We start from the raw sequence: 14,739 nt of genomic DNA on the forward strand, positions 1-14,739 counted from the left end.
TGTACACTATCTGCATGAATTATAGAAATACATAGTATTCTAGAAAACTGCAACACCTTCTTTATGCCGTTCTTGAGCTGTATTCACCAATAGATAGCAATCCTGCTAGAAGTTCTTCTTATATTACAAGCTAGATTACTTCTTATTTGTTGGTTTAGTCACTGTGTTTTTATTTTAAGGTTTTTTTCCCATGATCAGGCCAGAGTTCTCCTTTGGTGATTCAATGGAATTTAAAGATAATTGAGTAGAGCCAGAGGGAAGATAAAACTATCAGCCTTGGCAAGATCAGGTTATTTTTAAGTACTCTTTGATACCCCTCAACTCAATCGTGTTTTTTGGTGAAGAAAAGAGTGCAACGAGGTGGTGGGAAAGCCAGCTTGCCTTGTGTCATAGAAGGCAAGACTTTACTGGTTCTCATTCCACATCAAGTCTCTTCAAAGAGAGCTATTTCTTTACTGGCTGGGTTTCCACTTGGACTGACAGGTTGTCAGGATTCTCAGTGTCAGAACATCAATTTCTGCTTGAGAGCGAAATTAAATTTCAAGATTTACAATTAAAAGCCCAAGTATTTACTATAATTCAAAATAAGACTAATAAAATAATTTATTAACAATATAAAGGCTATGACATGAAATTGAAATTTATATTTGTGCTACTGGAATGTCTTTTTAAAGCTATAGTGGGTAAATAATACAAAAATAAGCAAATAATTTATTTGGTACTAGGTGAGAAAATTTGTTGCAAACTACTTGATTAGCAATATCTCTCAAGTGTGCAGAGCTGGATAAAAAAAGATACATGAATTGTCTAATGAGTAAGAAAAACATCAAATTTGAGATATTATTTGATTAATCTTATGAATTCAGAAAAATCAGAAAATGTTGAAGTTAGGACTGAAAAATCAAAATCAACTTAGGTGATTATTATCCTTAATATTGCACTAATTTAGGGCTCTTGTTTTTCTTCCAAAGACTGAACTATCTTACAGAAAACCAGTACAAACGTTACAGATATAATAAGTAATTCATAAGTAATTTTTTCCTTAGCTATTCATGCTGAAGGTCTGACAAATTCTTTTTGCATAGATTCCAAGAGTCTTCTAACCTTTCTTGAAGGGCCCACAACTTAAAAATCTTTTGGATCACCTCCCATGTATTAGCAATGATAAAACCTTCCTCTTATCCACCGTAATTGCAAAACCTGCTATGACACGTCTGGCACTTTTACGTTGGAATAATAATTTTAATGAAGAGTAGATGGTAAGAGTCTGCCAAATATCTCAGCTGGTCTAAAATTCCTTGGTTTTAAATATAGGTGGCAACTGGAATTGAAAAAATCACAGCAAAAAGATCTTTGCAGAGTTTTGGGAACTGTTGGTAATCCAAAGATTACCAGGAAAAGTGCTGGTTTTTACCTAGTCCTTTGCACATTTACAGGTTCTGTTGGCAATTTTAAATATGGAATTTAAAATTACAAAAAAAATCATAAATAAATGCTAACTTTTGCAGCAAGCACACTGAAGCAGATTACAGTCAAATCTTTAGAAGAGAAATTATTATGAACTAACTTCTGAAGGAGTCTGTGAAATACTTGGAAAACGAATGTTTTAACAAATATATTTTGGCTTTAATAAAAGTTCAAGTTTTGGACAAAGTGAAGAATTTTAATTACATGCTACCTAGATACTATGTCATCCAGATATCAAATCTGGAAGAACTTTTGGGTTTTTTTATGAAGATGATTTGAATGTACAATAGAGTTATATTTATTGCAATATTTTCTGAAACATTGCAATTATTTTAATGATGTATCCAATCCAAATCTCTATATTATCTTGACTGTGATTCTGAGAGATAACTGCAACAAAAAAAAAAGCTGGAAGTGGAGATCATGCTTAGGGATGTTTTTGTTGCTAGTTTCAACATTGTAAATTGAGACAGACATTGAAAAAGGAACTATGTGGTTCAGTTCATTCTTACATTTTCTTGAAATTATAATCAATCTCAGTTACCAAGGCAACTGACTACATGAGGATGGCCCAGCCAATAATGGGAAACAGCTTTCTCTTTTATTACTGTAACATATGGTAGAAAAAGTCTTTTTTGTTTCATGCTGTTGAGGAGACTATCCAATTTATCACTCCAAATAGGATCCAAAAATGATTAAAAGAGGTGTGAGCACTGAAGTTTTGTAAAAGAAGTGCAGAAACATAAATTCATGTGGGAAAGGCGAATTCAGAAATTTCAAGATGTAATTTTTAGACGCTCTTCAGTTAAATCCCAAACTTCACCTTGGTTTTTCCTCTGACATTCAGGGGTTCTGGCAACATGAAGAGTTGGTGCAAGTGATTGTATTGGCAAATGATTAGCATTGTATCAGTATGACTCTCTTGGGTGAGTGGAATTGCCTTTCAGCTGTAAAATGTCTGGCACAAATGAAAGGCTTCTTCCATGTGAACCACTGAAAGAGTTATGATTGATCAAGGACCACATGACTTTCACCATTTCTTTTGCAGATATCAAATAAAATCTATTAGGAGAAATGTTTGCTGTATGAAGTCAGTGAAAGCTTAAAGAAATATTAAGTCACATCACACAATATCTGCATTTTTGTGTTTTGTTTCTTGGGCTGAGATTTCAAGTGCTCTGCTGTTCACTATTTCTTCCTTGTTTACGAAAACAAAAAAAAAAAAGAAAAAAAGACAAAAGCAAAACCAGAAAAAACAAACTGTGAACCATTTATGGAGAAATGTTATTCTTGAATTCTGTGTTGTTGTCTTCAATAATTTTTCAGAGGTCTTTATTTTTTTCCCTTTTTTCTTCTTCCAGATGTTCTTAAAAACTTTGTTTCCCTCATTTTAGGTGTGACTGGGACTGTATATCTTTTTCTATTATTATTTAACTTTTCTGAAGCTGATGCAGTATCTTCTGACCATCTTCAATTTTGTTTCAGATATTGTGTTGATGAAGATTTCTTTGCAATTTTTATGCTTCATTTGTTAAAACTTCCTTTTTGTGACATTGATTCCTCTATCTTTTAAGTTCTTTCTTAAATAAAAATGCTTCCCTTTGAATTTCAGGTATAAAACTCAATTTTTTTTTCATACTACTGAAATGAAAATCAAAATTCTTATTGTCCTCAGCATGTCACATTTGTCTTCAGATTTCCCTAAACATTAATTTTGTCCAGTCCCTTCTTTGACTTTACTCTTTAAGTTACAACTCTCTTGCAGGAGAGTTTTTCATATTTTTAAACAGTATTCTATCTGATATTGTTCAATACCCTAAACAAGTCTGGTACTTTTCTTTATGAGTTCAGTACTTCTAGTCACATTCAGTTCAGTTAAATTGCAATTGCTGACATCCAATTTTGCCTGCCTTTGGAATCTACCATTTCCTCTATTTTATTGAGAAAAATGAGTGTAAGGGAAGATAGGGGATAGGATAATATACAAGAGACAGGATTCCTCCAAACTACCCATAGCCAACACCAGATCACTTTTCTAACCAAACAGTAGCTGAAACTGCACCAGAAAAAAGTTGTAGTTTCTAACACTGTGTGGTACCTAGGGATTAGTGCTTTAGTGTGAGAGTTCCCCCTGCTCCCACATATATCTTCTCTCTTTCTCTATGAGAATTTTGCAGGGGGTGTGGGAAGTGCAGAGACTGAAAAGTGTTTTTCTGGGTTACCTTACATTATCTGTAAATATTTCCTGTAAACCCCCACTAAAATTGTATCAGTGTAGGTTCCATTAAGTGGCATACAATTTAGGTAAAGTGAGCAGACTTGATGGTTTTGTACTGTATAAAACCTTGTTAGATGAGAGATGCTGTATTTTTGGCTAGCAGAATGAAGCCCAGTTGGTCTGTTTAAATACATATTGGAGGAATGGGATGGTCTAAAGCGTCCATAATGGTCCAATAATTACATAATAATTACAATGGTCCAATAATTACATAATGGCGAAGTTTTATCAAGCATAGACAAACAGACCTGTATTTGTTAATACAGAAGTGCTGGATACTTTTGCTGCTTGTAGCTTCAAGGTCTTCCTGTTTGAGAGCAGAGACACTTCCTGTTGGTTAATTTGGTTTAGGTGTAAGAGAATATCTATATGTTCCTTTTCTACCAGTGTACGTTCCTCAGCAAAAAGCAAGAGGAAGTGACATATGTCTGTATTTTCCCTTTCAAAAAATATCTTCTAAGAGCTGAAAAGTAAGATTAGCCATATGAACGATTTTCTGAATAACATTAGTCCAAAGGAATAGTGACAATATGATATATAATAAAAAAACAGCAGCTATCTAGAAACTTTTCTGTTTAATGACAAGCCAGGAAAGCACATACACAGAGAAAATACTTTTAGAAGCAAATGAGCATATGGAAAGAAACACAAGATAAAGAAAGAAAGAAAGCATTTGCAAAAGAGAATATAGAGAGACCTCTGAGAAAAATTTAAGACAACTTCATGTAATTTGTAGTCACACCCATGTTGATGAATACAGCAGGTGAAAAATCATGGTTTTGCAAATAGGCATGACCCTGCTGAATAATTTAATTTCTAGAAAATGTTTTCTTTTCATTTAAAAAGAAAGAAAAAAATACCCCCTTTTAGGCAAAATGAACTGAAGAATTTAGCAAATTTTGTGGTAAAAGTATTTCTTCCAAGTGATTTCTGTATCTTTTACCCACTCAACCTATTGCTCCCATGAAAAATGCAGTGCCTCCAATTCATCTCCCCAGGCATTTTTTAATGAGATTTAGCCTTCCTCTTCCCACATCTCACTTTTGCAAGAATTGAAAACTATTTTAAACTTCCCTAGTAATAACTTCAGTGGTGACATAAGCAGATTATTAACATTGCAAAATGAGCTGTTGTACAATCAATAGCAGTAAATTTTAAGTAGCCTATTTTCTTCGATTACTGCTCTTTGTCAGACTGTACACTATATGCCCAAACTGTAAAACTTTTTTAAAGATTTTTTGTAAAGGAGAAATTTTGGATCTAAAGATAAACTTCATATTCCAGAGTCCTCTTATCTTTTAATATATTCAGAACACCACCACTTCTTTCTTTCTTCCAATTCTACCATTCCTGTGAAGGGTAAATACAAAAGGTACTATATTTCCTTTCTTGTACACTGTTCTTTGATTGCTGAATAGTTTTAAAGGTGTCAAGTATTCTAAGGATACATGGAAGGATAGAATATGCTCAAAATAATATGCTTTTTTATAGGCATACGAATTTCTTCAGAGAGGAGACCATGCTATCTTTTATTTTGTGAACTCTGTAAATGCAATGTGGGAAGTTTTTACCTCTGTATTTGTGATATTGTATCATAAATACAATACACTAGTCTTCTTAGAAGCAATCTTTTTACTTCTACATAATAAGATTTACTGAGAGCAGTGAACTGCTTTAGTAGCATTATTAGTTTATTATGTTAACATTTTAGGCCAAGTCCACTGAATTGTATGATAAAATACCGCTGAAAGAAATTACTTAGGAGAAAGACAAAACTGTTATTTTGTTGTTGAAAATACGATAGTGGCTTGACTGTGGCTTGGTTGCCTAGGGGGGTTGTGGAGTCTCCTACGTTGGAGTTATTCAAGGCCCACCTGGACAAGTTCCTGTGTGATGTACTCTAGGTTACCCTGCTCTTGCAGGGGGGTGGACTAGATCTTTCAAGGTCCCTTCCAACCTTTGGGATTATGTGATTTTGTGATTCTGTGATAGAAATGTAATTTGTTTTCTAAGCAGCCATGCAAATTCTAAAACATGAAAGCTAAATGTACCTTAAATAATACTAAATGGTAAAATTTGGCAGTGTATATGCATGTGTCAGTACCATTTCCCATACACGTTAGGATGGCTTTGATAGAAAAATAATTGACTTAAAATGGTGCGATTCCATATTTATTGCCTTTTACCTTCAGTGCTAGTGATACTATTTTAAGTCATGCTGTGTTTTATTTTAAGCACCATCTTTGCAAATTAAACTTCTATTTCCTCCTTCTCATATATAATCTTCATTTGTATAGCTCTTGGAAGCCACATCAGTCCTTCAGCTACCAGCTGGAATTTAGTAGATAAGGTTTATTTATGTTGCACAAGATGACATAGTACCAACCAGCTTTATTTAAGAAAGAAATAAAAGGTAAGAAGATAGTAAATTTGTATTTCATCATGCCAGTTCTTCCAAAAATAAGATTCTAAAAAGAGGAACATTGAATAGAAAATGCAGAGTTTTGTTTGTTTTTTTTTTTATACCAGTCACTTTTCAGGTAAAAGTGTACTGTAAGGAGATATCCTGCCATTGCATGTGCTGTCTTGGCCTATATGTCCATAGAAGGCCTTATCTTTGCATACTGGACAGCTGGAAGTCTTTGATCCTTGAAAGGTAACCCCTTCTTTCAATGTATAATCATTTAAGAAGTACATAGACCCATAGCCTTTGAGCAAGCTTATTTAGCCAATCCCTTTATCTAATACACTGAACTTTGAATTTTACTCAGTTCTGAATGAGGATGTGAATGTGCATTTTACATGTGTATATGCATTTACCCACAGTTCTAGAAGTTGGATAATTTTATTTGATTATGTTATTAATATTTAAATGAATTCTGGAAACCACAAAGTAGTATTTTTCTTATACTTTTCCAGTTTGTTAACTTTTTCTTATTTTGATTCTTTTTGTACTAGTTCAGAGACTCCGATGGAGGCATTCCGTAGATCAAATGTAGAAGAGTCCTTATAATTGAAATGACCTTTTAAAACAGTAATAAAAGTTGAAGGGTCAGCACATATTGTAGTCTATATTTCTTATGCTTTTTGAGTGGTTAAGATATTGCAATTCCGGCTGTAATAGAATTCAGGAAACTTGCATGAAGGATGCCAAAATAATTATTCATTTAAAAAGGATCCCACAAATAATAACCTTGGGCTCTGAAAATGTCTTCAAAAACAAAAAAAAAACCCAAAGCAAGCAAGCAACCAAAGCTGTTAGTGCTTGCTAGTGCTTCTAAACCGCTTCATTCAGTGGCACTCAGACACTCCTACAATTATAAATTTTGAAATTACTAACTTGGGTGCATCCATGGAACTCCTTGACCCTATGTGTAAATTCCAGTGAAATGACCATGACTTACAATAATGAGGATTTTGTTTCAATGCGGTACCTTTTGCCCCTTGAAGAATAAAAGACAAATATATTTTGTGTCTCTTGAAAGCAAATAAGGTAAACATAGGTAAAGGTAAAGACAAGAATATTGACTTTGCTTATAAAAAAAATAGAGAAGAAAATTATTAAAAAGATATAAAAAGAAAACCTATAGAGATAAAAGAAAATATCTAAAAATAAAGGCTATAAAGATAAAGCTTACATAAAAGATGTAACTTAGAAACTGAAAGATAACTTAGAAACTAAACAGATAAAATCTGCAGAATTTAGGCGTACCTTGGAGGGTAAGTCCAAGACAAAGCTTATGATCAGATTGCAGTCAGCAAGGAGGTTTAGGGAAGAGTTCTCAGGTTTATCCTTGGTGAATTTAAGATGATAGTAGAATTGGCAAAAAGAAATGTCATGAATGTGAACAAAAATTTTAGTGAGAGACACTAGTATAAATTAATACATAGAAAAAATGTTTAACCAATAGTTGTACAAACATGCTATGTAGCTTTCTGTGAGATAGACATTACTTGATATTGTGTTACATTAAAACATATGTGCAAACAGCACATAAAAATAATAGATATCATAAGTTCCACATACCTACTGGGCAATTTTTTTAAATACTTTCTGATCTATTCATATCAGGGTGCATTCAAGAACATACTCAAATTTGTATAATTTTAAGGTGGGACAACATAGTGATTGGAGCAATATTTAATTTTCAGGATGTGACACTGAGAAACTGTAGGCAGAGCTACAGCCTTTCAAACAGACTGGGTCTTCATTTGGTGGCAACACACCCACTCTAATAGCATTAATGCATTTTATATATTCTTGCAAAATGCAGGTCTGGTGTAACTGAAAAAAATAACAGTGCTTTTATAGTGTTTTCTGCTAGTTAAAGTAGTGAACTTAGAGTCTTCTGCATTTGCTTTCGAGGTTTTTCTAGAGGCAACTAAGTAATTTATTAAAGTCTTTTACCAGCTTTTAGTTTTAACTGCTTCATCTGTGAAGTGGGTACAAGAAATACTTGCTTTAGAGGACTGTGCAATCAGAAACAGCTATGCTGATTTATACCAGCTGAAGATATGAGCCTTTCCATTTATTAATGTTCTGAAAGTACTTTCAGATCACTGGATGAAAACACTGGAGTATTTTAGGGAAAGAGCAAATAATTTATGATACTAAGCCATTCCCATCTGTAGTTTTAGATCAGTGTGGATTTTTTTTTTCTCTGTTACATAAATTACTGTCCTGGACTGATATTCTTGCTTGTTTCCTTTCTAAATTACCAACACAGCAAAAGAATCATAGCTATTTGCATCAGTTTAATTTTCTTTGGAGATTTCCATCTCTGTGTGACAGTACTTGCAGAGTCAGTTCTGATTTGGGTACTTCTCTGCAATCTCTTGTGGGAGAATAAATGTTTGGGAGCATCCTAACCATGTGCTTTAAATGTACAAAAATAGAATGGAAGAATAAAAGGAACAGAGTCCCTTGGTAGACTCTTTAATGTCTTGCATCTGATGTTCAGATTGGTGGTGTGGGGAGGATCACATGCCTGATGTTTTTCTCTAGGACTGCACCCAACTGGAAGCCATTCCTTGGCTTCCCCACAGAGAGCAGCATACCCAAATGGAACATATTAATTCCTTGGGGAAATCTCCTTAGTGGGACAGAAAGAAATCTTTTCAGCTTCCCAGATGCACGCTCTGTTCTCAGTACCATCAGACTTAAAGGAAGATGCACACTGCCTTGGGCTGGAGGACACAGTTTCACTGTAACTGCAAGGTTTATCATGGATAAATAACTCCTGTGATCCAGCTGCTCAAGCTTTCATGCTTTGACATGCCTATTAATGAAAGCATAAGAGAAAAGAAAGAAACAGGCAGGATGCCCCTGTAACTCTGCTGTCATTGTTAGGTGAATACAGTATACCAAATATTTATGCTTTTATATGATTCAGGATCACAGAAAATAAATATCTCTTTTACATATTTTGTTTTCTTTGGAGGAGTAAGGGAGAGTGAGACTCATAGTGGAAGAATAAAATTCACTTATATTCTGACAAAAAATACTTATTTGTCAGAAAAGGATCCTAGCATTAACTTCTGTTTGCTGATAACCCCTGCAGCCCAACTGGCTTCAAGCAGGTAGCTGGTGGCTTGCAGTCCCCAGTCCATATCTGACTGCTGACCTATGGCCAAAAGCCAAATCATATTTCTAACTCATGCTGTGGGTAAGACAATAACTGTTCCTACCTACGTCTGACCGCAGGCTGCCTATGCACCTTTGCAAAGGATTGCTGATGAGCAGAGTTTTGACCCTTCGCACCATAACAAATCCTGCCAGCTGCAGCCTGATTTCTAAGCATAGGGTTGGCCTGAGGAATTTGGGAAGGCTAACATAAATATCTAGTAGTGCAGGACCAATACTAGTTGTGTGGGGGGGTTGGGTTTTTTGGTTTCTTTTTTTGTTTGTTTGTTTGTTTGTTTGTTTTAGTAAAAGGTGTATTTTCTGTTATGATCTGATTCAGAGGATTCTGTTCTTAGACAATTGAGAAGGCATGTGCTATGGTTATGGAGATCCTGAAGAGTCAGTCAATGGATCATTTCTCTTTCTTACACCTTGTTTTGCCACCCAGAGTGTAGGTGAGATGGGAAATGAGCAAGAAGCAGGATCTGATCTCCCAAGAGACAGTGAAAGGTCAGGAGCTGTCCCTGCTTCTCCAACAGTTCTCACTTGCCTGAGGCAGGAGAATCCTGTTTAAGAGGGAGAAGTGAGCTTCACATTGGTTTTGGGTAAAAAAAAAGAGAAGGAATCTAGGGCTTTGTGTAGGCTTTCCTTACAGCTACAAACCTCAAAGCATTTTCCTAAAGACAGTTTTTCAGGGATAATAGGGGCACTGAAGCCTGAGAGGTGGCAAATGCCAAAAGGTTTTATTTATGTCCTGGTGAAATTTAGTCCATATTTTAAAATGTATGTATATGATTCCTCATGGCACTTCATAAGACAGGAAAGTATCACTTCTGTGAAGGAATTTACATATGTGTTTTGTGCCGCAAAGGCGTTCCAGCCAAGGCAAGACAAAGGTTAGAGAGGTCTTACCTACATGGTGTGCAAAATAAAATGCTATGATGTTTTCCAGACATTAAGTTGCTCTTCTCTGAGCAGAGACCTAACAGTAGTTACTCAAAGAAGGAGCAACCTTAAATGACTGCTGTCTAATGTAGAGGAAGACTGGATTAGAGATTTGAGAACTACATGACTATATGGTCTTCTATGCAACAGAGAGATATATGGCTGTCATCTTTCTGAAAGACCAAGTAGTATTGGCTGCTGTAACCAGGACCACAGATGCTCTGAGAGCTTTTAAAGAAGTCAAGCTTGCTATCCTGGTAAACAGATTATATATTCCATAATGTCTGAAAAGTCCTTAGAGTTTCTGTTCAGTATTAGATCAAGAACAGTGTAAGATAGATGAGCTCTGACATTCCAAGTCCCTCAATATTATGGAGGTTGAAAGAGAAATAAACAAAGAGAAAGGTCTTATGGGCACATAGGTTACTTCTGATGTCCAGTATCTGAAGGAGGCCTACAGGGATGCTGGGGAGGGACTATTCATTAGGGACTGTAGTGATAGGACAAGGGGTAACGGGTTGAAACTTAAACAGCAGAGGTTTAGACTGGATATAAGGAAGGAATTCTTTACTGTTAGGGTGGTGAGGTACTGGAATGGGTTGCCCAGGGAGGTAGTGAATGCTCCATCCCTGTCAGTGTTCAAGACCAGGTTGGATGATATGGGTGATATGGTTTAGTGTGGGGTGTCCCTGCCCATGGCAGGGAGGTTGGAACTAGATGATCTTAAGGTCCTTTCCAACCCTAACTATTCTATGATTCAATGATTTAGTATACAGAGTAGCAGCAGTGAAGTTCTGTCATAATTTGTGAGATAATAGTCTAGCAAAAGTAGGGTGCTATTCTTTTGGTGAAATATAACAGGCATTGTACAGTGTTAAAAGAAAAAATCTTACTTTCAGAAAATTCCTCTTATGTTTTATTTTAGTCAGGTAAATTCAGGTAATACTGAAAGCAGTAACAGAACAGCAAGTTCTAAATGCCACCTCTGGTTATTATCCTTATAGCCTTATTCCTTTAGTTGGGATTCCTAAATATATTTCAGTAAAGACTTATTGTAGTGGTTTAAGCTCAGCCATGCAGCTGCTCTCTCACTCCCCCTCTATGCTGTATATGCTACTATTTCCTGTTTAGTACTGTTAAAGATGGTGTTAATAGCGATTCCTAGTGCTTTGTGTCGAAAGACCTTGCTTTCAGTATTTAATAATTTTACTAACATTGTCCAGTGTTGCTGGTGTTTTTCATGTCAGACACTTATTTGACAAAAATTTTGAAGAAACTGACTAAACCATTTTTGCTGCTTCTAAGAATGAGATTAAGGGTCAAATGCATTGTTTTGCCCAAGTTATTAAAAAAAATGTACTGACATCTTTATGCTTTGGAGCAAGGTCTTGAAGTGTGATAGAAATGTGGTAGATTTTCCCAATGCCGCAAATTATAACACTCTTAGAAATCTTATTCTCTGTTAGCCTACTTAGGTTTGTTACTGCTCAGCAACTTGAATTTCCACAGCTTCTGTCTGCACTGAACACACTTCATCCTGTTAACTCCTGAGCATTGTTCTGTGTTATACTCTGTGGTGCTGCCACTTTGTTTGACATGAAGAAACAAAAAACAGAGACTGGCTTGTATTTGAGAAAATGTGAATGGAGAGGAGGAGGGCAAAAGCTCAAGTAGCTGAAGATAAGGAGGGTTCTCTATAGGATCCCTCCTTCTTTCAGTGTATAAGATATATGGTGTTATGAGGGCAGATCAAGATTGCATATCAGCAGCAGTCCTCATCACTAATCAGGATCCTTGCCACATGCATTGCTAATGTGTTTCTTCAGAAAATGAAGATACTCTAATTGAGTATCAGAAGGTATGTACATAAGAAAGATAAGATATGGCTGCATAGATCATTATTCCTGATATTGTTCCCTAACTTTGTGGAGATTAACTTGCAAAAATGTTCTGTCACCATAGTGTCTAGTGTAATTATTCATATATGTACATTGTGTGTGATATAGTTATACGTTATAGAACTATAGGAAAAAGGCCTAGAAAAGAAGTAATCTGACCTGCTGCCTCAAGGCCATGTCATGTTCAACCTGTAGCAATCTTGATGGATATTTGCTTTACATTTTATAAAAATATCTCAAAGTCAGTCTCCAATTTTATTATTTTATTGAATGATTATCCAGCCTTACTCTTAAAAACCTTTTTCCAGCGCCTGAACTGCAGCTTTCCTGATGCAACTACTTCATGTCCTATCCACAGTGGAAATGCAGAACAGGTTATTTCTTTCCTCTTGCAACCACTTACATATTCACAGACTTTTATCATGTTTCCCCTCATGTTATGTGAACCAAATAATAATAATTCTGTTATTTTATCCACTTAGGTCCCATCTTTTAGAATTTTATTCCTTCTTTTTGTTTTCCCAAGTTGATCTAAGTCCTTCGTTAAGTGCAGTGCTCAATCCTGGAATCCATACTTCAGAAGAGGCTTACCAATGACACGTAAAAATAAAAAGACTATTCCACAAATTTTATCACTTGATCTGCAGACATTCATGGCGCAATTTCAGTGAAATCACCAGAAAAAATGAAGTTGCGTGAGTCGTTTTTCCTTGTGTAAAAAGATGCTGTATGCATTGACAAAGACTTTCTAGTTAGTCTGAATTCTCCTTTTCTCTGACTTGCAAGTCAAAGTAATAGTAGGAACATTTTCCTGTAAATTATCTTTGAACGAAATAAAGGTTATAAAATGCAGATGTAAAACTAAAGAAAAACCTAAGCAATTTTTAAAATATTACTAATATGCTTGTCCTTCCCCCTCAAAAAAAACTTAATCTTTCAACAGAAACATGACTTTTTTAGCCTAAGTTGATTAAATAATAAATTAATAAATATTGAACTGAGACAAACAGTATTACATATGTGCAGATTTGGTCTTCTGATTTTGACCAGTGTAGACCAATTGGGATTTCCCTGAGTTAATCTGGAACAGAATATTCATTTTCCTATTTGCCTTTTAATGATAGCAATGCCTCTCTGAATTAGCACAGACATTATAGGCTCAGTGTTTGTTACACTAGTGCAAAAACCATCTTGACATCTTCCCTTGGAAGAGCCAGCCTGAAAGAAAGCATCTACGAGTACAGAATGCAGGGTTTTATCTTCACCACATCTTTAATGCCTTCAGTTTGGAAAAGAGTGAAAACAAAGCAGCAAAACATCCCATGGAAGTTTGTCAAGGAAGGGGTTAAAAAAGTGGAATCTTTGACTGTGAAGGGCTGAATTATCTTTCTGACACCAGCAGGGGTTGCTGTCACTAGTTTGTGGTTGTCACATTCCTGTTATGCTTGACCTTGGAAAGGCTTGACAACATAGTCTGGACTTGATTAAGGGAATTTCATGTTTTTCCTTTGCTAGAGTCGCCCCCCACCTCGACAAACATTTAAAAATGTTAAGAAGAAAAAAAAAAGTTTGGAAAGCAAACATTTTCCCAAAAGAAATTTATAGTTCAAATTTACACCAAGTTCACACTAACTGGAGCAGTCCGGGTTTCCACTCAGGCTTTGAGTGCTCTCTGTAAACCATTAGTCACTTCCCTGGAAGAGGCAGCTTTTTTTTATAGGCAGCAGGATAAAACAGGCACAGATGTGTGTGTAACATTAGAGGCTTTCACATGTACCTGCATTTGTTTCCCCCTCAGTTGTAGAAAAGTAAAAACAGTGACTATAGAAAGCAATTAATTGAAGCCTTGACCTTCATTTGGTTTTGGACAACTACTATGAAGATTGCCTTAATAGAAAATATATTGTGTTGTGGATTTTTGAGATTGTGGCAATTTATGTCATGAAGGTAGAAGTTCTAATTTTTAACAGGTTGGAATTTTTTCACTTTACAGGACTGTGATTATGCCAGCTGCCAATGAGTTTGATCCAGACATTGTCCTGGTATCAGCAGGATTCGATGCTGTGGAAGGCCACGACCCTCCACTGGGAGGGTACAAAGTCACAGCTAAATGTAGGTATCATCATAATGCATATATTTTGGTTTTTTTTTCTAGTTACGAGCTTTATTTTAAGTTCATCTTACATCCATATTTCTATTTTGTGAGATGACACCCATGTCACTGAGGCCAGGGACTGTCCATTAAGTTAATATGCAGAGATGTCAGTGGAGTTGTTGGTCCTGTCCGGCATGTGGACAAGGTGGAAATGAACTTCTTAGCATTTCTGGCTCACTCCTTTCTGTTCCTTTTGGCATTTTCGTCTTGGCTTTTTAAAGTATTACTTTTCTGGCATTCAAATAGCATTTTAGAGGTTTTGTGCTTTTCAATAGGCTCCATTTTCCAAATGCTGGAGTAAGTTATTTCACTTTATATATATATTAGAGATTTTAGGTTTTGGAGGCCTAAATCCAATCTCATATTGCTCTTT

General features: G+C 35.5%; 1 protein-coding gene across 2 annotated transcripts in view; it reads left to right on the forward strand.

Moving 5' to 3' along the window:
* Positions 1-14,739, forward strand: part of HDAC9 (histone deacetylase 9) — a 395,548-nt gene that overhangs the window by 319,647 nt on the left and 61,162 nt on the right. For both annotated transcript variants that reach the window (XM_031052375.2, XM_005152865.3), the window contains one exon: positions 14,205-14,323. In XM_031052375.2, coding sequence (XP_030908235.1) covers positions 14,205-14,323 — 119 coding nt within the window. The remainder of the gene's footprint in view (positions 1-14,204; positions 14,324-14,739) is intronic.

This window comes from Melopsittacus undulatus, chromosome 1 (genome assembly GCF_012275295.1).
Source record: "Melopsittacus undulatus isolate bMelUnd1 chromosome 1, bMelUnd1.mat.Z, whole genome shotgun sequence".
Taxonomy (NCBI): domain Eukaryota; kingdom Metazoa; phylum Chordata; class Aves; order Psittaciformes; family Psittaculidae; genus Melopsittacus; species Melopsittacus undulatus.